This window comes from Petaurus breviceps, unplaced genomic scaffold, assembly GCF_028583685.1.
Source record: "Petaurus breviceps papuanus isolate PSGF00001 unplaced genomic scaffold, PetGlider_PUasm1.0 189, whole genome shotgun sequence".
Taxonomy (NCBI): Eukaryota; Metazoa; Chordata; class Mammalia; order Diprotodontia; family Petauridae; genus Petaurus; species Petaurus breviceps.
This window is the reverse complement of record NW_027185809.1, coordinates 35,925,071-35,950,432: the sequence shown is the minus strand read 5'-3', so window position 1 is coordinate 35,950,432 and position 25,362 is coordinate 35,925,071. Positions and strand designations below refer to the sequence as shown.

The 25,362-nt window shown below is 40.5% G+C and overlaps 1 protein-coding gene across 3 annotated transcripts in view; it reads right to left on the bottom strand.

Annotated features, from left to right (window-relative positions):
• Window positions 1-25,362, bottom strand: part of TMEM63C (transmembrane protein 63C) — a 119,018-nt gene that overhangs the window by 30,771 nt on the left and 62,885 nt on the right. For all 3 annotated transcript variants that reach the window (XM_069092288.1, XM_069092287.1, XM_069092289.1), the window contains exons 8-14: window positions 18,986-19,128; window positions 16,602-16,650; window positions 12,910-13,018; window positions 6,822-6,895; window positions 5,558-5,638; window positions 5,297-5,420; window positions 4,645-4,778 (exon numbers count right to left, since the gene is read on the bottom strand). In XM_069092288.1, coding sequence (XP_068948389.1) covers window positions 4,645-4,778; window positions 5,297-5,420; window positions 5,558-5,638; window positions 6,822-6,895; window positions 12,910-13,018; window positions 16,602-16,650; window positions 18,986-19,128 — 714 coding nt within the window. The remainder of the gene's footprint in view (window positions 1-4,644; window positions 4,779-5,296; window positions 5,421-5,557; window positions 5,639-6,821; window positions 6,896-12,909; window positions 13,019-16,601; window positions 16,651-18,985; window positions 19,129-25,362) is intronic.

Genomic DNA, 25,362 nt, shown 5'->3' with positions numbered 1-25,362 from the left:
GTGCAGGCTACCATGCCACATTTCTGACTCATTTGCATTTGTAGTTAAGTGACTTGCCCAAGGTCACATAGTAAGTGTCAAGTATCTGAGGCTGGATTTGAACTCAGGTCCTCCTGACTCCGGGATCAGTGCTCTATTCACTGTGCAACCTAGCTGCCCCAAGCAAGGCTTTTTGATAAAGTATCTGATGCTATTCTCAAGGAAAAGTCAGATTCAGAAATAGTTGATAATACAATCAAATGGATGCAAAACTAGTTGGATGGTTGGATTTAAACAGTAGTCATTAATGGTATACTGCCACTGTGGCAGGAGGTCCTCTGGGGGAGAGTTCCAGGGATTTATTAATTTTTTATTTATTTTGCTTTTGTTTTGACTTGCCCAGGGTCACACAGTAAGTGTCTGAGACCAGATTTGAACTCAGGTCCTCCTGACTCCAGGGATGGTGCTCTATACTTTATACCACCTAGCTGCCTCTGTTTAACTTTTTAAAATCAATGATTTGGATAAAGGCATAGCTAGCATGCTCATTAAATTTGCAGATGACACAAAACTGGGAAGGAGAGCTAACACATAGGATGAGTCCAAATCTGAGAAGATCTTGATGATCATATTAGGCCAAATTTAATAAGAAAACAATACTAAAGACAATATTAATAAACAGTAATGACTAGCATTTACATAGGATTTTAAGGTTTGCAAAAACACTTTACAAACACCTAATTTTAATCCTCACCACCACCCTGGGAAGTAGGTGCTTTGTAACTTTATTTTATAGATTAGGAAACTGAGGCACAGAGAGATGAAATAATTTTCCCAGAGACATGTAGCTATTAAGTTTCTGAGGCTGGCTTTGAACTCAGGATTTCCTGACTCCAAGTTCTACACTCTATCTACTGGGTCACCCAGCTATTGAGGAATAAATGCAAAGTGTTATACTTGGGGTTCAAAAAAATCAGCCTTACAAGTTAAAGGGGGAAGTATGGTTAGAAAGCAATATATCTGGAAAAAAGATCTGATGGTCTTAGTGAACTACAAAGGCAAATTAATCAGGAATGTGGCATGGTAGCCTGCACTCCTCCCCCTCCTCTCCCCCCCACCCCATGTCTCTCTATATTCTGCCTTTGTCAGCCCTCATCTGAAGCATTGTGTTCAGTTCTGGGCAGTATAGTTGAAGAAGGGCATTGATAAGCTAGAAACTGTCCTCATTGCTCTCCAGGCTACACTCTGGACTTTACTTCCCCAATTCTTCATTCAGATGCCCCCCTTCAGGCCTGGAATCCACACATCGTAAGGTCTTGCAGCCCCTGCAACCTCTGTCTCTGATTGGTCAGCTCCTCCAAGAACCTTTATTTAAGGAGCATACCCAGGCCCATATGTCTCATTCCCTGCCAGCTTGCACTCCTGCCCTCCGTCCCCCCCCCCCCCCCAACCTGGTCTCTTTGATGTTTTCTCTCCTTTTAACTTTCATGCCTGGTCTTCCTTCACTAGAATTTAAATGCCTCAAGGGCAAGGGCAGTGCCTGGCACGCAGTTAGTGCTAAATAAATGCCTGTTGACTGTATTTCCAGAGGAGGGCTACCTGGATGGTGAAAGACCATAATGTTATGTTATATAAAGACTGGTTGAAGGAACTAGAGACGTAACTTGGAGAAAAGAAGTCTGGGGGTGGGAGTGGGGCGTGAGTGTGTGTGGGGAAGGGGGAACATGATACGTTCCCTCAAATACCTGAAGGATTTTTATATTCAAGAGGGAATAGACTTGTCCTATTTTGCCCTAGAGGATAGAACCGTGAATCAGTGGAAGTTACAAAGAGGCAAACTGAGGCAGGCTTTCAGGAAAATCTAACAATTGGAGCTGTCCAAAAGCGGAATGGGGCTGCTTTATGAAGTGGGAGGGTTCCACTCCCTGGAGACCTTCAGGGGCCGGATGACTGCTAGCCAGATAGGGAATGTTATGGATTTGGGGGTGGGGATTCCTCTCAGGTACTAAGGTCCCTTTCAACTCTCCAACTTGTGTGGTCATTTATTGTTTACTATCCTGGTGGTATCACAGATGAAGAGAGTCAGGTACCAAAAGAAAACCCTACTCAAGAGATGTAGTGGTAGATGCTTTAGCCTAGGAAGTGGGAGACCTGGGTTCTAATGTCAGCTCTCTGTCTCTCTCTCTCTAGCTCTGCAATTTTGGGTCAATCATTTGCTCTTTCTCAGTTTCACTTTCTTTAACTGTAACATATAGGGGGTATGGACTAGATCATCTTTAAAGTTCCTGGGTTAGGAAATAATTTTTTTTTTAAATTTCAAAGGAACTTTAAAGATAATCTATGCCCAAGCTGCTTTCTAGTTGAAAGCATCTGCCACTACACCGTTTGAGTAGGCTTTTCTTTTGTTTTAAAGCACTTTTAGACTCATTACCTCGTCTGTTCCTCATTTGAGTAGGTTTTTTTCTAAAAGCATTTTTAGACTCATTATCTCATTTGATCCTCTGAACAGCTCTATGAGGTAGGAATGGCTAGGGTTATTATTTGGCAGATAGGCAAACTGAGAGCCTAAGGAAGGTGAGAAAGACTATCAAGTATGCTGATGGTGGGACTAGTATTACAAATCAGGTTTCCTTTTACTCTACTTCAGCAGACACTGATAAGCCAGGGTCCCTTGTGTCTCTCCCTATTCCCAGTCTACCTGCCTGGTAAAATTTCAGTGTTTTGCATCAGGTTAGTTAGGCCTCCAGTTATGCCCACCATTCCACTGAAGACAAAAGAGGAGAAAATTATGATTATAAAATAAGAAAGTTGTATTAGATGACCTCTACAGCTCCTTCCACTTCTGAATGTAACATTGTGATTAGAAACTTAATGGGAGGGGCGGCTAGGTGGTGCAGTGAATAGAGCACTGGCCCCTGGAGTCAGGAGGACTGGGTTCGGATCCGGCCTCAGACACTTAACACACACACACACACACACAACTAGCCATGTGACCTGGGGCAAGTCACTTAACCCCGATTGCCCTCCAAAAAGCAAAAAAAAAAAAAAAAAGAAACTTAATGGGAAAAGAGACAGTGAAGATGTGAAATTGAGATGCTGTGTGGTTTGTGTGTGTGTGTGTGTGTGTGTGTGTGTAGTGCGAGTGTGTAGTGTGTGGGTAGTGCATGTGTGTATGTGTACTGTGTGTGTGTCTAGAGTGTGTAGTGTGTGTGTGTATGCCCATGGTGTGGAGTGTATATGTTAGGTGTCAAGTGACTGAAGGACTTTTTATGCATATGCTCTTATTGAAAGAAAATTGGCAATGACGAGAACCTGACAGATTTGTTTGTATTCCTTGTCTGGGAAAATTGTTATTAGTTACAGAACAAGAAGGGGAAGTGGGCATAATGCTTAATGTGACAATAAGAAATAGACCCCCAAATGACAAAACCCATATTGAACATGCAGCTCTTGGAATAAAGAAATGAACAAGTGGGCAGCTAGGAGGCAATAATAGAGTGCTATCTTTGGAATCAGGAACACCTAAGTTCAGATCTTTTTTCTAATTACTTGTAATAACTTCTCAGCTTTTACTAGCTGTGAGACTAGGTTAAGTGATAACCTCTCAGCCTTGATTTCCTTATCTATTAAATGAGATTGATAATAGCACCTACAGCACAGGCTTATTGAGAGGATTAAATGAGATAACATAGGGAAAGTGGTCTGCACACCTAAAAGCACTATGCGTATGCTGGCTATAATTATTAAGAGTGTAAGTGAGATTGGGAAAGAGGTGACCTGAATGCTGGCTGGCTAGTCACACTGCCCTCCCACGGTCTGCCCTGAACAGAGGGGAAGGAAGTAGGAGATGATCTAGAACTTGAAGACCAATCATCATGGAATTGCAACCCATTTCCCATGGGCAGGGGCTGGGAGTATGGATAATGACTAGAGTGGAAGCAAGCAAGAGGGGACAAAGCATGTGGGGGATGTTCCAGTAACACTGGTCTTCTTGCTTCCCTGCACATGAACACTTAACTCCATCACCCAACTCTACCTATTTCCTGGCTTCCTTCCATTCCTGGAATTGCCTTTCACCTTTTTTTGTCTCCTAGATTTCCTAGCTTCCTTCAAGACTCAGTTCAAATTCTACAAATCCCAGGAAACCTTTCCCAGCCCCACTTCTCTCTCCCCCATTGCCAATCCACTGCTAGTGCCTTCCTACTGAGATTATTTTTTTCTTTGGAGGGGGCAAGGCAAGGCAATTGGGGGTTAAGTGACTTGCCCAAGGTCACATAGCTATTAAGTGTGTCAAGTGTCTGAGGCTGGATTTGAATTCAGGTGTTCCTGACTCCAGGGCCGGTGTTCAATTCATCATGCCACCTAGTTGCCCCTGAGATTACTTTCAAACTAATTTGTACATACATCTTGAGTGGACATAATTATTCATGTGTTGCCTTTCCTGTTGGAATAAAAGCTCCTTTATGTCAGGGACAGTGGTTTGTTTTTTCTTTTTTCCCTTTCTTTGAATAAGGAAGCCTTTTTTTTTTTTTTTTGCCTTTCTTTGAATAAGGAAGGCTTAGCTTGGTGGCTGGCACTTGTATACTTAATAAATGCTTGTTGACTGGCTGACTGACTGATTGACCGAGAAGCCAAGTAGCATTCAAAGCTTTCTGGGGCACTCACACAGCTGTCATCTTCTCATCTTGAAAGGTGACAAAGGCTGCATCCAAACGCTTCTGGTAGATTCGGCTCCGTTCAGCATTGAACTCATCAGTTAACCTCTCCTCCAGCTCACTGAAGTATTGTTCAGCATCCACCTGGGGTGGGGGTGTAGAAAGGAACCAAACTGGGGATGGAAGGGGGGGAAGTTTGGAAAGCGTCTGGGTTAGGCAGGGAGCCCCAAATCCATGATTTGGGTCATGGAAAAGTCACCCAATGTAATTCCAAACCAGATGGAATATTACTGTCTCTTAAAGGGCTCCATGGCCACTGAAGCTTGGCAGGTTAGGTGGCTTCTCGAGTTGCTTCTAACTTTGCGATCCTCTAAATATTTTCTGTCCTTTACAATGAGGGAAAATTGAAGATGGGATTGCCATGCTTATTGGGGACAGAACACCAGAGATGGCAATGTAACTGTATTTTAGTTCAAGGGAAGGGGGAAGCAAGCAGAGAGCTGGTGGGGTCCTATGTGGCCACAATGGTGAAGATGATGGGCCAAGTTGGAACACTAGCTAGTAGCCAGAAACCAGGACACAATGCCTGCCCCTCCCCCATGCTCAGCAGATGCCCTGAGCTTTTGGGTCATGTGGGGGTATAGGCCCACCCCCTCTGCTACCTCCTTGAAGCATTTGCAGCATTGACAGAAGCAGATACAGGAGCAGGGGTGCACGCGGATCATCATTTTCTCACTTTTCTGAGCAACTGAGGTATAAAAGAGGCGGCCTTTCATTGCATGGTGTCTGCTCAGGGAGGGAGAAAGGAAAAGGATATCAGTGGTTAGGTGGGACCATAGCTTGGTTTTCTTGGATTCCAATGGGCCCAGTACCTCCTAGCCTCCCCAAACCCAGGGAAATTAGGTTGCCAACTACAGACTCACCTTTGGTTATCCAGCTCTACCAGTTTTCTCAGATCGTAGCAGAAGTGGACTTTGGTCACTGTGCAGCTGGGATAGGCCTCACTGTAGGACAGACACAGATACATATACAGAACTGAGTGTCCTGGAGCAAATGGAGCTTTTGTTGTCTCGCCCCAGACCTTGGCTCCAGCCAAGAGATGGGATCTGGGTCAGCGATCCGAGAGAATTAATACACAACTCCTCCCAGCCACCCCTTGAATTCATAGGAGTACAAGAGCAGAAGATTATAAATTCAGAGCTGGAAGAAAGCTTAGAGGCCATCTAGTCCGACCAACTCCTAAGGCCCAGGAGGGTTATGTGACTTGTCCAAGAGCACATGGCTAGTAAGCAACAGAAACAGTATTTGAAACTGGGTTTTCTAAATATAAAACCAATGTTTTTTCAACTACACCATACACTGGGCCTCTGTTTCTTGGAATCGAGCTATTCTGGGGCTCTAAGCATAGGAGGGAGTCATCTCCTTTCTTCTTCTAAGCCTTTATGGCTTTATCCGGCTGGAAAGAACATGTCATTAAATGAAGTCAAGGTTATGGGTTTGACTTCTATGTACAGCACTTTGCTTTGCTCTCTCCTAGGGTCAGAAATTGTGCTTCTCATTCAGGGTAGCCTTTCCAAGCTATTCCAATATCACTTGTGCAGTATAGCTCATCATACTGACCACTCAATGAGAATACACATTTGTAGACCTAACTAATGCCCTAGATTATGGCAGCCAGGTTGACTTACTTGCCTAGGCCCTTCATCTCAGGGATGGGGAAGATGCCTTTTCATAAAGTTCTGTGTGCGTAAAGGAAAAACCTTGAATCCCTTCGTTAGTTCAGTGAAGAAAAGGAGAAGTATCAGTTTTAATTTGCCAGCCTGAGTTCTCTTCTGTCTCCCTGCCTCCTGACCTATAAGCTCCTCCTGACCAACTTCTGATGAAGGAGAAATGATTACATCAGATATGAGGGAAGGGACTATACAGGTAGAGGATACCCAGAACAGAACTACAACTTTCTTGCAAGTCATATTTAGGAGGATCACAATCGTAGAATTGGATGTGACCTCAGAGGCCATCTAGTCCAACTCTTTCATTTTACATATGAGGAAAGTGCGACCCAAGGAGGTGGAAGTAACTTGCCCAAGGTGACCCAGTTAGTGTCAGAGACAGGATCTGAACCCAGGTCTTCTGATTCAAGAACCAGTGCTCTTTCTATTATACCACTGACTCTTCCTTCCCACTCACTGAAAATGTTTGATGATGATCGCAGGATCTGAAACTTCCTTGGGGAGGTAGGTGATCAACAGGGTTTTGGTTGTCTGGGGGAGAAAAGATAGAAAAAAAGGGCTGAGCTTGACAGTGTTGACTTTGTCATTATCCCCACTCATGCATCCCTGATGATAAAGCAGACCAGCACCAACACCACCACCTTGACTGAAAAATCGTAGACAAGCATCTCTGGTTTGGGACCATAACCTTGAGAGTGTGCCCACTTGTCCTGATGAGGGATTTTCATCACTCCCCCCATATCTTTACCACTCACCATAGTATAATGTGAAGAGCACCAGATTAGGGGTTGGAAGTGGTGTTGTTTTTCAGTTCTTTCAGGCATATCCAATTCCTTGTGACCTCATTTGGGGTTTTCTTTGATAGTGCTACTGGAGTAGTTTGCCATTTACTTCTCAAGCTCATTTTAAAGATAAGGAAACTGAAACAAACAGGGTTAAGTGACTTGCCCAAGGTCACATAGCTACTAAATGTTTGAAGCCAGATTTCATAGCTACTAAGTGTTTGGAGTCACATTTGAACTCGGGAAGATGAGTTTTCCTGACTCTTGGCCTGGAGCTCTATCCACTGTGCCACCCAGATGCCCATGGAGTTGGATGACCTAGGTTTGAATCCAGGTTCTGATACTTAAAATCAGCCTCTGGGGTAGTGTTGGTGGGGAGGTAGTATTCCTAGAAAGGACTGTAATTTAAAAGCAGTGAGCACCAGTACTAAAACTTTTTTACAAAAATGGTGACCCATTGAAATAGAAACTAACAATAATCAAGTCAAAATGACAATCAGCTGGAACCATTCCAGTGTAATCTGTATAAACCACTTTGTATTGTTATTTGGGAATAGCTTACTGGTGAAATCATAAAATCTCAGAAATAGAAGGGACCCTAATCAAACCCTGACTTCAGTACAGGAAAATCCTGTACAGAAGTCTCAGTAAATTCCAGCTTCTCCTGGAAAACTTCCAATAATCAACAAATACATCTCTAATGATGGACAAAGAGACCTCTAATAATTGACAAGTAGATCTCTAACAATGTACGAGGAAGGGGAGCCTCCCTGAAATGTCATGGAATTTAACTGGTTAATAGCTGATGCCAATCAACTGATACCAATCAACCACTCCAACCACTCCAACTACACTCCTATATCTACTCTTGTTCAGTTACTTTTCAGTCATGTCAACTCTTTGTGGCTCATTTTTTAAGTTTTCTTGGCAAAGATACTGGAGGAGTTTGCCATTTCCTTCTTTGGATCACTTTACAGATTAGGAAACTGAGGCAAACAGGGTTAAGTGATTTGCCAAGGTTCACACAGCTAGTAAGTATCTGAGGTCAGATTTGAATTTAGGAAGATGAGTCTTCCTGATTCCAAGCCCAGTGCTCTATCTATTGTACCACTTTGCTGCCCATGCTCTATATTCTAGCTAAACTACTTAACATTCCATAAAACTTTTCCCCCCTCTCAGCCTTACCTCCCATAACCTTTCTTCCTATTTAAATTGACTTTCATCCTTCCTTCTTCCCATAACAGACACCCTTTCCTCTGATTTCTACATGTTGAAATTCTACCCATCCTTCAAGGTCTAGCACCAATATCAACTCCTTCATGAAGCTTTCTATTGACCCCCGATTGGTTATAAAATTCAATTCAATAAACATTTTTTCCAGTGCTTTCAATGTGAAAAGCACTGTGCTGGGGTGCTGTAGTGGGGACAGATAACATTAAAAAAAATTCCTCCCTATTTTGCATTCCAATAGCTCTTTGATTGTAAATCTTTTATGGTTTTTTAATATTAATTATTTAATATTTTAAAATATTCTACATCGTATTAAGATCCTCATGGCAGTTCCCCTCCAAGTCAATTCTTCCTCTCCTTTTTTTTTGCTTTTTGGAGGGGGCAAGGCAGGACAATTGGGGTTAAGTGACTTGCCCAAGGTCACACAGCCAGTAAGTGTTAAGAGTCTGAGACCAGATTTGAACTCAGGTCCTCCTGACTCCAGGGCTGGTGCTCTATTCACTGTGCCACCTAGCTGCCCCTCTTTTTTTTATAAGGAGTTCAGCACCTGGCTTTTACTCTCTTTTAAACCCCTTACAATTTGGCTTCCTGCCGCATCATTCCACCAAAACTGATCTTTCCAAAGTTATCAATTATCTCTTAACTGCCTGATCCAACATCCTTTTAGAAATCCTCATTCTCCACCTCTCTATGGCCTTTCTTTGACACTGCTGGTCTTCCTTCTCCTCTTCGATAATAGGTTCCTCTTGTCTCTAGGTTTTGGGAACACCACTGTCTCCGGGTTCTCCTCTTACCCATCAGACTGCTCCTTCTCAGTCTCTTTTGCCTGGATCCTCATCTAGCTCACAATCTCCAACTGTAAGTGTCCCACAGGGCCCTGCCTTGGGGTCCCTTCTCTTTTCCCTCTGTACCACTTCACTTGGTGATCTCATCAACTCCCATGGATCTAATTACATCTCTAGGCTGATGATTCTCACATGTGTCTATCCTGCCCTAACCTCTCTTCTGATCTTAATCTCACATCTCCAACTGCCTTCCAACTATATGTGTAGTAGACACCCTAAATTTAACTGTCCCAAACCCAACTCACTCTCTTTCCCCTAAAGCCTCCCTACTTCCCACCTCCTTTCTCTCTCACTGTAGAGGGCAACACTGCCCTCCTAGTCCCTCAAGTTCTCATTCTAGATTTCTCACTCTCTCTCATCTCTATACTCAATTTGTTGACACGGTCTCTGTTGATTTGACCTTTATGGCATCTTTCGAATATATTCCCTTCTGTCCTCTGACATGGCCACCACTTTGGTGCAGGCCCTCATCCCCTCATGCCTGTTGGTGGGTCTGCCTGCCTCATCTTTTTCCTCTCTAATCCATCTTCCATTCCGCCACCAAAGTGATTTTTCTAAAGTTTAGGTTCAGCTGTGTCATGCCTACTCAATAAACTCCAGTCGCTCCCTCTCACCTATTGGATCAAGTACAAAATGCCTCATTTGACATTCAAAGCCCCTCATAACCTAGCATCCCCTCCCTACCTTACTCTCCACCATGAACAATGGCCTTCTTGCTGTCTGATGAACCAGAAACTTCATCTTTCATCGTTAGTCATTTTCTCCGTTTATCTCCCATACCTGGAATGCTCTCCTCATTTCCACCTACTCACTTCCCTGGCTTCCTTTAAGTTTTAACTAAAATACCATATTCTATAGGAAGGCTTTCCCAACCCCTCTTAATTCTAGTATTTCTTAATTATTTCCTAATTATCCTGTATACAAGTAGTTTACATATATTTGTTTGCTTCTTTTCTCCTCCATTAGACTGTGAGCTCCTTGAGATCAGTGTTTTTTGCCCCCCTCTTTTTGTACCCATAACACTTAGCATAGTGTCCAGTACATAGTAGGCACTAGCATAGTGTCTAGCACATAGTAGGCACTTAACATGTTTTGTTGACTATTGTTGATTAGTTGATCAAGAGTGCTGTCTTTCTTCTTGTATGCTTGCATTCTTTATCTCATTCTCTCCCATTTTCTCCAGGAAATTGCTATAACAGTCATTCCCCTTCTCTCTAATGTTCAGTTTCTCCTTATATAACAGCTCTTTCTCTTCTACCTACAAACACATCTAGGTCTCCCCATTCCATAAAAATTCTCGCTTGTCCCTATCTCCTCAAGCTATTATCTTATATATTTTTTTCACAGCCAAATTCCTAGAAAAAATGATCTATACTCATTATTTCATTCACTTTTCAATCATTTTTGCAATCTGAAATCTGGCCTCCAATCTCATTATTCAACTGAAATTTTCCTCCAAAGTTACCAATGATTTCATAATTAATAAATTTAATGTCCCCTTCTCAGTCTTCATTGTTCTTAACTTCTGCATCATTCAACACTGTTGACCACTCTTCCTTGGACACTTTCTTTTCTCTAGGTTTCTGCGACACTATTCTCTCTTCCTACCTGTATGACTCCTCAATCTCCTTTGCTGGCTCATTATTTATGTCCTGCTCCCTAACTGTGAAAGTATTTAAAGATTCTCTCCTGGACTCTTGTCTTTTTTTCTCCCTATAATCTTAGTGACTTCATCACTTAAGGGATAAATACAAAAATGAAGCATAGTTCAAAGTATGTCATGGAAAGTCAGAATGAGCTGATGCCAATGAGGAAACGAAAGACAATAAAAAAACTGTTAAGAGTTTTTTAAGCTATATTGGAAAAAAGAAGAGGATGAAAAAGGGAAAGAAGATGACAGAGGTGAATGTGACTATGATAGTGAAAAACAGAAAGAAAACAAAGCTTTTCAATTCCTATTTTCTTTTTGTTTTCTCTGACAATGAGAATGATCATTGGACTAGAAAGGATAGAATAAAAATGGCTAATTGAAAGTCAACACCTTGATAATTAACTTAGAATAAAACACCCATGATGCTGCCAATGAGTTGAAGACAAACAGCCCAGATGAACTACATTTGTGGGTAGTGCAAATACTGGCAGATGTGAATTCTGAGAAGTAATTACTAGTAGTCTTTGAAAAATCATGAAGCGAGAGAGAGAGGTCCCACGGGATTGGAGAAGGGCAAATGTTCTGGTTTTCAAAAAAGGAAAAAGTATGGAATTTGTGAATTGTAGGCTAGTGAACTTGACTTTAATTCTTGGCAAAATTTTGCAGCATGTTATGAAAGAGATTGTTAGTGGAAATCTAGAAAAGGAAGCAATGATTACAAAGAGTTCAGCACCATAAAGAACAGAGCTAAAGTTATTTCCCTTTTCTGGAATAAATACCATAGATATATTTTATTCACCTAGAATTTTATAAGCTTTTTGGAAAGGATCTGGGGAATTTAGTGAATCAAAAATTCAATCTGAGTCAATGATGTAACATAACAGCCAAGGAAGATAAGGTAATCTTACGGAGCATGAAAACATGCACAGCATCCAGGAATTAGAAACTGATAGTCTTGCCTTACTTTGCCCTGGGCAGGCAGAGTCTTGTGCTTAATTCTGAGTGCCATGTTTTAGGACCTACATGAATAAACCAGAGAGAGTCCATAGGAGGCCACCTGGATGTTCATAGAAGTTCAAGTTCATGCTTTATGAGAATAGTTTGAAGGCAGTAGAGATGCTCAGAGGAAAGTAGCCTTTGGGAGGCATGGCTCTTTTCAGATATTTGAAGGGCTGTTATATTCAAGGGACCAATTCATCCATTGTAGGTACTTAAGTAAATGCTTGTTGACTTCACTTGACATATCCCACTCTATAGGGGCCCCTATGCATTAGGTATCTGTGAAAATTAAGCATGGCTGTGGTGTTTATCTTCACCGCCTCTGACTCCCAGAGGGTCAAAAATCTCTTCTGAGATCCCAGGGGAGGAGGAAGAATAATAAGGTGATTAGGTCTTTGAGGGCTAGGCTGAATTGACACCCTATGCCTGTTCTAGAACCTCATCCAAAGATGCAAGAGGTTGAGGCAAGGCCAGGAGATGTCTTAATTGTGGTGTCAACAATCAGTTTCTGATTCCCCAGGAACGCACACATTTAGAGCTGGAAGGGACCTTTTAGGTCATCTAGTGTACAATTCCTTTATTTTATACATGAAGAAATTGAGGCTCAGAGAGGGAAATTGGCTTGCTCAGAGTCACAGGCAGTAAGTGGAAGAGAGAGGTAATATCTGAATTTAGGTTCTCTGAAACTCAGTGCTCTTCTGACAATGCCCCCAGAGTACCTTCAATGAGGTTAGACTCCAACTCTAAGACAGCTTGGAATCCTTTTTAGATCAGGCCATTTCCCGGAGTGCCCTTTGGATCAGACACTCCAGAGATAAGACATATATACAGAAAAATACATTTTATTGTGTATTATTTTTATACTTTTCTGAAACAAGGAAAAATACAAAACTAGGGAAAATACAGGAGAAGTATAGAACTGGAGGGGAAAAGGTTATCATGGTTATCTAAGAAAGCTTCATGGAGGAAGCATTTGAATTGGACATTAAAGAATGAGGAGGATTTAATTCAATAACCGGTATGTTTCCTTCTCTTTACCTTTGTTTCCCTCTTGGGCTTAATTCCTCGACCATGGTGGACCATCATGCAGAAGGTGATGAGGAAGTAGAAAACGGAGAATACACTATGTACCCACAGGACCTTGTCACTGTCAGGAACAAGAAGTAGTCACAATTAGCTTAAGACCATATACTCAGCTCCATATACAGAAACCTAGCTTCTGGGTCATATGTTCTTCCTAAACTGAACATTTGAAATATTCTAGCAATGATGATCCTACTTGGCTTGCAGTGCAGAAATTTAGACTCTGAATGTTAAGGCTATGCCAGTCTATCTCTGGGTTTGACCAAGTTTCCATAATGGCATGTCACTGGGTGGAAAATCTGAGGTTAGATTCTATTAATCTGATACTGTCCCACATTGGTAGAGCGTGAGGCACTAGGAGCAGGGCAGAAGGAGAGTTCACTAGGGTTAGGGCTAGGCTGAATTCACACCTTATACCTGTTCTGGAACCTCATCCAAAGTGTTCTTTGTTCTTTCCCCTCCAGTTCTATCCTCCTGTATTTTCCCTAGTTTATGTATTTTTCCTTATTTCAGAAAAGTATAAAAATAATATACAATAAAATGTATTTTTCTGTATTATGTCTTATCTCTGGAGTGTCTGATCCAAAGGGCACTCTGGGAAATGACCTGATCTAAAATGAATTAAATACAATTCATTAAATACAATGGACTTCCATTGTATTTAAATCCCATCCTTCTCTTCAATCTGGAAAAAGTGAGGACGACCTTCTGCATCATCTGCCCCAATATTTCCCCTCTGCAATGGCCTCTGAGGTTTCTTCCAGTTCTAGTGCTATGATCTTCTAGGTCATGGGAAAGAACACTGTGCTTGGAGTCAGAAGACCTGGGTTAATCCTTATGCTTACTATTTGAGTCACTTTAAGCAAGTCCCTTAACTTCTATGGGTTTCAGTTCCTCAACTGTAAAAATAATTCCTTATTTGCAAAAAGATAAACTCTAAGGTTCCTTTGAGCACTGAGTCTATGACTATTCAAGCATTTACACTGCAACTCAAATTATTTTTCTAATATATGACCTCTGAGATCTCTTATGACTACCACTACCACCACTGATTAGCTCATTTCTAAGGACCTTCCTAGCTCTTTGGACCTTGAAGCCCTTTTGGTCTTGTCGTTCAGTCATTTTCAGTCATGTCCAACTCTTCTTGACCACATTTGGGGTTTTCTTGGAAGAGATTATATAGTGGTTTGCCTTTTCCTTCTTCAGCTCATTTTACAGATCAGAAAACAGAGGCAAACAGGGTTAAGTGACTTGCCCAGGGTCACACAGCTAGTAAATGTCGGAGTGCAGATTTGAACACAGGAAAATGAGTCTTCGGACTCCAGTCCCCACACTCTATTCACCATGTCACTTAGCTGTCCTTAAAAAGGCCCCATTAAAATATTAAAATGAAAATCCCACTGGGTAGGTAACACCTTAAAACAGTTATCAGACAGTAGGTTATCTGAGAGCTAGTTAATCAAAAACTGTCCAAGTCAAGTGTACAGAAGAAAGAAAGGGGTGAGATGGTATTAAAGACACATTTTTATCTATTTCCTAATCCTGCCTAGGACCAACTGTGCCCAGATGAAAAGAACGGCTGCTGTAAGAAGTAGAATAAATATTTGTAAGATTACACTTGCTCTTGTAACCTCTGCCACAAGGTGTCACTATTGAGAGCTTTGGATACAAATTTATGCATATTATTTATCCATATTTACCTAGATCTATATAGTAGGGCGCCAATCACAACTGACTGGTTCATTTTCTACAATCTAGTACCCAATTTTATAATTTTGCCATTTTGTGCTACCTGGTTTTGATCCAGTATTTGAATTTCTTTTGACAGTGAAAGAGAAGAGGATTGTTTAGAGCTTAATTCCATATAAAATCTGGAGGCTGAAATGTACCCTTTTATAGGTAAAGTAAACAACAGCCTAGACCTCTTCTGATAATAATAGCTATTATTTATATAGCACTTTATATTATGTCATTTGATTCTCAAAACAACCCTGTTAGGTAGGTGCCATTATCATCTCTAGTTTATAGATGAGAGAAGTGAGGCTGAGAAAGATCAATTGTGCAGTCACACAACTAAGTGTCAGAGGTAGGATTCGAATTCAGGTCTACGGCACTATCTACTACCTGACTTACATGATTATGTCTGGTTCTTACTGAAGAACTAGAAATACTAGGCTAACAGAACTATAATCATTCGTGTAAGTCACCAGGAGAGGCTGACAGTGGCTTGTAGATTCACAGAATCCCACAGTAGAAAAGTACCTTAGTGTTCATTTTGCTTAACCTTTACCCAAAGAATGATTCCCCTCTAAAATATGCCCTACAAATTCTTAGTTAGCTTCTTGAACACCTCCAGGCATTCATTCGGAATGCCCATTCCATTTTAAGGCAACTCTAATTGCCTAGTTGTCAAAATAATATTGACTAAAATCTGACTATAATTTCCGCCTTTTGGTCTCAGTTTTGCCTTCTGAAGTCATGCAAAAATAAATCTGATTCCTTCATCCCCATGGCAACCTTTTAAATATTTGAATATAGCTGTCTCCTCTGGTTTCCTTTATACCTTCTTTCTCTCCTCCCCTCCTCCCCATTAACACATTCTTTCCTTCATTCTTTTTTTTTTTTTTTAAAGCAATCGGGGTTAAGTAACTTGCTCAAGGTTACATGGCCAGTTATTTCTGGGTGTGGTGCTGAGTATCTGAGCCCGGGTTTGATCCCCAGGTCATCCCGACACTGGAGACGGTGCTCTTACTCGCTGAGCCACCTGGCCGCCCCTAAGCAATTGGGGTTAAGTAACTTGCTCAAGGTTACACGGCCAGGTGTTTCTGGGTGGGTGCTAAGTGTCCGAGCCCGGGATTCGATCTCCAGGTCTTCTCAACACTGGAGCCGGTGCTCTTACTTGCTGTGCTACCTGGCCGCCCCTCTCTCCTTCATTCTTGAAATCCACTAGTCCTCTGGGGGAGTGCTGGCTTCTGAACTTTCCTTGCCCAGAAGATTCTCACAGTACTTGACTGGAAGGATGATAGCCAAGCAGGGCATATAGTTTCTTTCAACTCATCTTCATATGTCATGGTCTCCAGTCTTCTCACTATCATGCCCCTCCAGCTTTAACAAAATTCCTCTTAAAACATGCTTTCCAGAACTAAATGTAATATTCCAAATGTGGTCTGACCAGGGCAGGATGCATCAGAACCTCTCTGATTTCGAACACTGTACTTTAGGTAATATTGCCTAAGAAGCTATCAACTTGGTGTTTGAACCCAAAGAGTTTATTTTTATCCTCATTAACTTTCAGCTTGAGTTTTGGCTCATCTTTCTAGCCTTTCTAGATCTTTCTGGGTCCTGATTCTGTTATTCATCTTATTAGCTTTTTATCTATCATATTGCTAGGAAGACTTAGGCACAGAAAAATGAAATAATACTAGATTCATTCAATCAGTGGCATCCTAACTTCCAACCCTGTGCATTAAACTCCACCCAGTGTATACATGTCTTCATTCATTTAGAGCCTAGATCTAGGGAAAAACAGACCTCTCTCAACACAGATTAACTGAAACCCAAGCTGGAGACCAACACAGCTGATCTGTTTCCCAGACTATCCCTCTCCAGGTGAGACAGAAAGGAGGTAAGAAGACATTGGCACCTACTTTTTGCCGACATTGACAATGGTGGTACGGCCGAAATGACTATTAGGGTCTGAAAAAGAAGAATGTTTATTAGTAGCCTTGCCTCTAGAGATTCATACATCCCAGATGAATGTCTAGACCTTTTTATATTACTTCCCATGGCCCTACCCTTCTTTCTCAGGGTCTATGAGCTAGCTCCAGATTTATTGGCACAGGGACTGGTCCTTTTCTCATATGGTCATAGGAAGAGAAAAGGAACAGAGACATCCAACTCCCCATTGCAGCTCAGTAAGTTTAAGGAATTGGGAACATAAGATAGATGATGTTAATTTGTGGTTAATTTATAGTAAATATGAGGTTTACAGGGATCTGTTTCTATTTGAGTTTGACACCACTCAAATAGTCTAACACTCTTGTTTTACAGATGAGGAAATGAAGATCCACAGAGGGAAAGGAGCTTTCCCAAGATTTCTTAAGTAGTAAGAAGGAGTCAAGATTTGAACCCAAGTTCTCTGGATCCAAACCCAGTGACTTTTTCATTATATTCTTTTACTCTCTGGAACTGCTGATGAATCTTTCAGCCTCACACTCTTAGAAGTTGTGCTGCTTCAGCTTACAATCTAATAATAACAATAATAATATAAAACAATCTCAAAGCACAGTAATTAATAGCACAAAATACTTTAAAAACTTAGATTAATTTGTTAAAGATCTTGCTATAATAGAATGGGCCCTGCTAGTCAAATTTATTTTGTTATTACTATATTCCTTGTTTTTTTAAATTATTCTATTGCTTATATTTTTATGAAACTATTTTAAGATTATATGTAAAAGGCAGTGTGGCATATGCAAGGGTGGGGAACCTGTAGCCTTGAGGCCACATGTGGCCTTCTAGGTCCTTGGGTGTGGCCTTTTAACTGAGTCCAAGTTTTACAGAATGAATCCTTTTATTAAGGGGATTTGTCCTGTGAAGTTTGGATTCAGTCAAAGGGCTGCACTTGAGAACCTAAAAGGCCACGTGTGGCCTTGAAGACACAGGTTCTCTACCTCTGGTATAGTGGATAGTGGGCAGGCCTTGGCATCAGGAAGAATTTAGTTCAACTCCTGCCTGTGAAACACACTGGCAGTGTGACTTCATCCATGGGCATGTCTATTGACCTTTCACTGCCCCAGAAGCCTTCTAAGACTATGAATTACAGATAAATTGCTGCTCCGGATCGATGAAGTTTCCATTCTGAGAGTTTGCAACATAAAAGAAGTCCCAGCTTTTTTGAAAAAAAAAAAAAAGCTATTTGGAAAAAAAAAACTGGCAATAGCAGTAGGACTTCTTATGTCCAATGTATAGGAAGATTGTAAAACTTTGGGAAAAATAAATATTTCACTTGCAGAGGAGCAAATTTTGTAGTGTGTAGAAATTGCCTTGCATGGTCATGCACACCTATAACCTGCTCTACCGGGCATGCTGAGTTTGGTGAACTCAAGAGCTCTGAGCTTCATCAGGGCTAAAGCCAAGTGAAAAGTCCAGCACCAGTATGGCGAGCCTCCAGGAGACAGAGGTTAAGGTGCTACACCAGGCTGCCTACAGACAGGCAAATTGGCTCAGGTCAGAAATGAAATGGAGTAAGCCTTCCATTAGACAAAACAGGTCAGTCCGTAGTGGGATACCACATTTCTAGTCTGGGCAAGATAGGAAGACCTAGTCTCAAAAAAAAGGGGAAACTGAGTAAAAACTAGTTATATTTTCTTGGCAACTGTAAGGGTTTCATACATATCAGTTGGACATATTAGAGAAAGGGGACTTGTCTTACGTTGGCAATGTGTATTTCCAAGTGTGGAAACTGAGGAAAAACTGGGGTTTTTTTTGGCAACTTATAGGATTGCACACATATCAGCTGATCATTATAAGAACAAGGATTTATCCTACTGTGCATTTGCCATCTCAACATTATTATTAAATGTACTTAGCTAATAGTACCAATGTTTTCATATTGAGTTGATACCAGATTCATAGAAGTCATAAAAATAAAATGCACTTTCTATTCATATAGTACTTTTACTTTCAACGTTGCTTCCATTTATCCCTCCAAAGTGGAGGCAGTTTCATTTGTATCACCCCTGTGAAAAAAGAAGTGGCAGTTATCCCCATGATAGATGGAGAAATCGAGGCAACCAAGAGTTTAAAGTGACATGTCCAATATCAGACAATAAAATATTGGCAGAACTAGGATAAGAAGCCATGCCTCTTGACTTCTAGCTCAGTGTTCTCCTTATTGCACCACACTGCCATAAAAAGGGACCCTCATTCAAGCCTGCTCTGATGATTGGAGGGAGCTGGGGTTTTTTTGCCTCCAGCCTCTGGAGGCATTGTAGCTTTAGTGGAGTGTTGGCTTCTGAGCTCCCCTTACCCAGAAGATGCCCAGAGTAATTGATTGGCAGGATGACAGTCAAGGAGGGCACACAAAGAAAGAGGAATAGAAAAATGAGGTGTATCTGGAAATTGAGGTACATTCTGGCATCATCTCCACACTTTTTAGTCAGCTCCTCTTTCCTAGGGGAGACACAAAAGGACACTTCTCAGAAACCAGAATGGCCAAAAGCTAAGTGCAAAGGAAAGAAGTGATTTATCTTGACTAATCAGTAGGTCACCAAAAAGCATTTTTAAATTACCTGGGGCTGGTTTCAAAAACACTGCTGGACATTAGAGGGGAGATCTACCATGAAAGGGTGGTGGTCACAAGAAGGCAGATTTCAATTAAATTCAATCCAATACTCATTTATTAAGCAACTCCTCCTACATGCCAGACACTGTATTAGGAACTGGGTATGCAAAGACCAAAAAAAAAAATTCCTTGCTCTCAAGGAGATTATGTATTACTTTTAGATCAAATTAAGAATTTTCTAATCTCTGGTGTTATCCTAAAAAAGAATGGGCTGCCCTATGAAATGAGTTCCCTTTCTTATTATTTTTTTAAAGCATTTAAACTTTATTTTATTTTTTTGCTTTTTTGTTGGAGGGGGGAATTGGGGCTAAGTGACTTGCCCAAGGTCACACAGCTAGTTTTGTGTTAAGTGTCTGAGGCCAGATTTGAACTCAGGTCCTCCTGACTCCAGGGCCTATGCTCCAGGGCCACTGTGTCATCTAGCCACCCCACCCTTTCTTGCTATAGATATTTCAGCAGGGATTAAATAAAGTTCTTGGTCATTGTGATTCTATTAATGGAGAACCTTATTACTGAAGAGAGGGGGAAGTGTTGGGATGGAATGAATAGCATCAGTTCTGCTGACAATGGGAATATAACTTCCAACCCCAACCTAGTGAGGGCAGCTTCCTGAAGAGCCTTCTGTCTGGTAGGCTGAGTGTGGATTTGGGTAGAGATAAGATGAGTCAATTTTGTTAGTCATGTAGTCAATATTTAAGTGTCTATTCTGGTCTGCTGGGAATACAAAGAAATTCAAAAGTGGCAAAAATCAGTTCCTGACCTCTAAGGAATTTTCTCTTTACTAGGAGTGATAATATATAAACGAAATATATACAGGACAAATTGGTTGTAGTCTCGGAGGGAACGCACCACGATTAAGGAGGACTCAACAAGACTTCTTGAAGACAGTTGGATTTTAGCTGAGATAGGATGGAAACTATCTGTATGCTATCCTGAGTGGGGCCCAATTTTTAAGTGCTGGATTCTGCCTCAGGTACCAAGAAATGGTTTAGGGGAAGAGTATAGAATTTATCTTCCATGACACTAGGTAGTCCCAGCATTTATTCCTGATTTAATTTCAATTCAATAAGCATTTATTTAGCTCTTGTGATGTGTTGTGATAGGCACTAAGGAAACAAACATTAAGCACCTACTATCTGCCAATATTATCTCACTAAGTAAGATATTTTTAAAAAATAGATATGAAACTTGTTCTCAAAAATAGATTTAGAGATAAGACCTATGCAAATGATTAAAATACAAATTAAAGTGTGATACAGTACACAAGAGGGGCAGTTAAATGGTGCGGTGGATAGAGTGCCAAGCCTAGAATCAGGAAGACTCATCATAAATTAAAATCTACTAGCTGTGTGACCCTGGGCAAGTCATTTAACCCTGTTTGCCTTAGTTTCCTTACCAGTAAAATGATTTTGAGAAGGAAATGGCAAACCATTACACTAAGAAAACCCCAAGTTAGGTCAAAGAATTGGATAACGCTGAGATGACTAAACAACAACAGTTTACAAGAAAGATAAAAGTCCTAAGAAAGTAGTTAAGAAAAGATAATGGGGCAGCTAAGTGGTGAAGTAAATAGAGTACTGGCCCTGGAGTCAGGAGGACCTGAGTTCAAATCTGACCTCAGACACATAACACTTACTATCTGTGTGACCTTGGGCAAGTCACTTAACCCCAATTCCCCTGCCCTTCCCCCTCCAAAAAAAAAAAAGAAGAAAAGATAACTTCTGCTTGATCATGGAGTAGGTACCATGTGAGTGAGGTCTTTGAAATATAGGTGGAATTTTGGTAGTCAGATTAGAGATAGGGAATAGGGTCAAGAAGCCTTGGAGCTTGGAATTCAATTTGTCTAGAACATAATTCTTAGTTAGGGAAAGGTAGTCTTGAATTGTGCTATAGATGGTCTTCATTTCCAGGCTAAGGTGCTTGTATTTTATTTGAATTGCAACCTTCCACTAAGATACTACTCTGATTTTTTTTCATGGTAAGGTAGTGACTGTGAGTACTCTAAGGTTCTGAGTTGAAGACTGGTGATTTTGGTCCTCATATTATATTGTTGAATTATTTTTAATACGGACCCATTAATTTAGTCCCCTTTTTAAAGGACCAGCCTGGTTAAGTTCCAAGATGTTCAGAAGCAGGTTGGCCAAAGAGTAGTGGATCTTTTGACCACAGTAACTCTCAAAGACTACTAATTAGATGGTTTGTATATTATTAGTGGAGGGAGAATGCATGTAGGAAATTTCAGATCCTTGAAGGGTTAGTAAGCTACAAAACCACTAAGGCTTCTGAGTGGAGAAGTGATTTGATCAGAGCTGGGTAACAAGACTGACCTAATAATAGTGGATAGTAAGAACTGAAAGAAGAAGAAATTGGAAGTGGGAAGATTACTACAATAATCTACAAGAGAGTAATGAGTATCTGACCTAGCAATGGGGAGAAAACAGAAAGGATAAGATTGCAAATGGGAAGGATAAGAGGACTAAGAACAAAGTTTTAGGCAAAGCTTATGCTGATCCTATGAAAAGGGGAAGAGGAGAAGACTGAGAAGGGGCAAGCATACACATAGGAGGAAAAAAGGAGCATAGTAATACTGCAGAAATCAAAGGAAAGGACATATAGGGACAAAAATTTATAGTAGCACGTTTTGTTGTGGTTTAGAATAAACAATTTGGGTATCCATCAATGAGGGAATGGCTGAAAGAATGACTGCATATTAACAACAGAATAGTTTTACATTACAAAAAATGATGAAAGACATGGAGTCAGAGAAACCTGGGAGGAGTTATTTGTACCAATGTAAAGTGAGCAGAACCAAAATAATGATTTATATAATGACTATAGTAGAGTAAATGAAAACTTTGAAACACAATGCAATGACCAAAATCATGACTCTGGAAGACAGATGATGAAACATTAACCACCCCTTGGTAGAGAGATATAAACTGAGACAAAAATTTTCAGACACAGCCAATATGTGAATCTTGTTTTGTTCGACTATTTCAATTTGTTAGAAGAAAGGGATTTTATTGGGGCAGGGGTGGTAGATGTGTGTAGGGGAGTGATTGCCATACAAAAAAGATAAGAAAAAACATCAATGAAACATTAAAAATGAAAAATGATGGTGATATAAACAGGGCAGTGTTAGTATTATCATGTTAAATTTAATAGAAACATGGTTTCATATGTAATCTCATTTTTTGTTCTGCTTTGTATAGGGAAGGAATATGCAAAAATGTTCATGCTTATTAAGTTAATTATAAAAAAAGAACTAAAAAAAGTTGAAGGAGGTTACCATTCATAGTACTTTGCACATAGTAAACACTTTATGAATGAAAATAGTATCAAAAAGGAGGGAGTGAGTAACATCTTGGTACCTGAATCCTAAAATACCAAGGATTTCCAAGAACATCCCAGTTTATTTAACCCTATTTATCATAAGCCACAGGAGAGTTGGAAGAATGGATAAGAATGTTTCCATGAAAACCAATGTCATATGAATCAAGTATCAATGCTCAATGCTATAGAAAAGTTGAGGATGGGGACTGAGAAGAGACCACAGGATTTGGTCATTTGAATGTCATTGGTAACCTTCAAGAGAGGACAGTTCCATTAGAATAGTGGAAGTAAAATCAGTTATATATGGGTCATCATTGGAATATCAGGACAACCTTAACAGATCAAGAGCTTGGAGAAGGCAAAGACCTAAGGAAGTGACACCTCAAAATAGGTAAAGGGTTGTACTGATCTGCTTAGGTATAGCACTTGGGGGCTCCCTAAGCAGAAAGTCAACTCTAGACCTCAATAGGGTTTCTCTGACCTCTCACATTGGATGTGGGTTTGATCAATATTACCATTTATTAAATGCATACTGCCAGACCCTTAATCCAGGGTCTTCTTCATTCTTGTTCATGTTGTACTGGTCACTCATCGTTTATCAGCCACAAAACCCTGGAACTGTTTGCAGCCTGTTCACTTCTCATGGTAAATTGGCACTGTATTTTTTTTACAACATTTTACATAAAGGAGGATTTTCTGTGACATAAGGCAAGGAGATTTAATTTCTTAAAGCAACATTCATTAGATTGCCATCACTTTATAGTTACTCCTCATCCTTCCTTTTATTTGTCCTAAAACTACTATTTTCCCATTGCAGTGATCTGAAGTCATTCTTTAAAGGCAGACAAACAAAAATGCCCATGGCAAACAGAGTATCTGTGGAATCAAGGGAGGAAAACATGAACAGGGCTCTGGTTCTGAACCCCACATCCTTATCTCAACAGTACAGATAGCAAGTTCTCATAGAAATTATGTTTTAAGGGAAGCTTTCTGGCAAGGGCAGACTTGTCAATCATCCAGTAATTGGGAAATGCTCACTGCAAGGCTATATAAAGGAAAGAAGACATAACTTCTGTCCTTGAGGTATTGATAATCTGATGTCTAGGTGAACCCTAATGAAAAATACCATAAGAGGACTTGCAAAGAAAAATACGAAGAAGGATAACTGTGCTCAGTGTTTATTGTGGAAGCCTGACACTAAAGACAGTTTGGTAGATGGGGGCCATTTTGAGGACACTTGAGAGAAAGAATGCTTTGAGTTGGGTTTGAAGGAGAGGAAGAACACAGATTGATGGATTGAGAGGAGGCAGAGCAAGAAGGGGGTATGAATGAATGAAGACCCAGATTTTGTAAAATCATAGAATTTCAGAACTGGAAAGGAATCTCAGAAATCCAGTCTACTTTATAGATGAGAAAAATGAGACCCAGAGAGGTTAAGTGATTTGTCCAAGATGTCACAGTGGCAGATATAAAAACCCAGGTATCTGGGCTCCCATTCTAGTGCTTTTTCCAATATATTATGGTATATGCTTGTATGTATGTGTGTGTTGACAGATATAGAGAGTAGTACCTGGCTCTGTTTGTCTGGAATTCAGAATAATGAAGAGTTATGATAGTGAAAATTAGGGAAAATTTAGAAGTTAATGCTTCAGGGGGTTTAGGAGAGTCAAGGACATGAAGAATCACAGAATTAGAAAGGGCTTCAGAGGGTATTTAGTGCAACCCATCTAGCTGAAGACGAATTGGTCAGTCAAGAAATGGTTATTAAGTACCTACTGTAAGCCAGACACTGTCTAAGCACTAATACAAAAAAAGGCAAAAGACAGTCCCTGCTCTCAAGAGGCTCACAGTCTAATTGCTACATGCAATTAATTGATTATAATTATATAACAATAATAATAAATAAGCTAGATAGAGGACAAATTGGAGATAATCCACAGAGGAAGGGCACTGGTAATTGAAGGTGGACTTGTAGTTGTGAATCACTCTTACACCATTCCTAGTGAGTGATCACCCTCTCTGAGAACTATCTCAAGCTCTAGCTGTTAGGAGGCCTTTTCTTATATCAAGTTAGAATCTGTCTCTCTATTTTCTATCCATTAGGTCTAGTTATGCCCTCTAGGACCAAGCAGACTAAGCATGTTTCCTCTTTCACAATGACAATCCTTCTAATGCTTGAAGACAGGTTGTCAGACAGGTATCATGTTTCTCCCATCATTCCCTTCCCCAGGTCTTCAGAACTGGAAGGGGACAGGGCATGGTGAAATTCCTTTTGGTGATGGTATTGGAATTGGCTAAGGTTAACAGTCTATAGGGTGGGAGAAGAAACTGTTATTACTGAGGGTCTACTGAATGAAGAATGGGACAGAGCAGATAAGCTAATTATTTCCTGTCTAGTAATGCCCAAAGTAGAGAAGGTGCCCTAATTCAGGGGCCAAACACAAGCTACAAGCAGGGAGCTTCATATAGCTGATCCAGGGTCAGAAGCTTTGTATCACCTCTCCTACTTCCAGGAGTGTGATGGGAAATATTTAACAACTATAATACACTTTTAGGCTTAATTTGCATTTACATTTTCTCTATCACTTCCTTAAATTTAAAGCACCAACAAAACAATAAATCAAACCCTGATTAGTAAGTAGTGGTGGCTAATTTCCAAAGTATAAGCACTCATGCTATATAGTTAACAATCACAATAAATCAAACCCTGATTAGTATTGTTGGTTAAT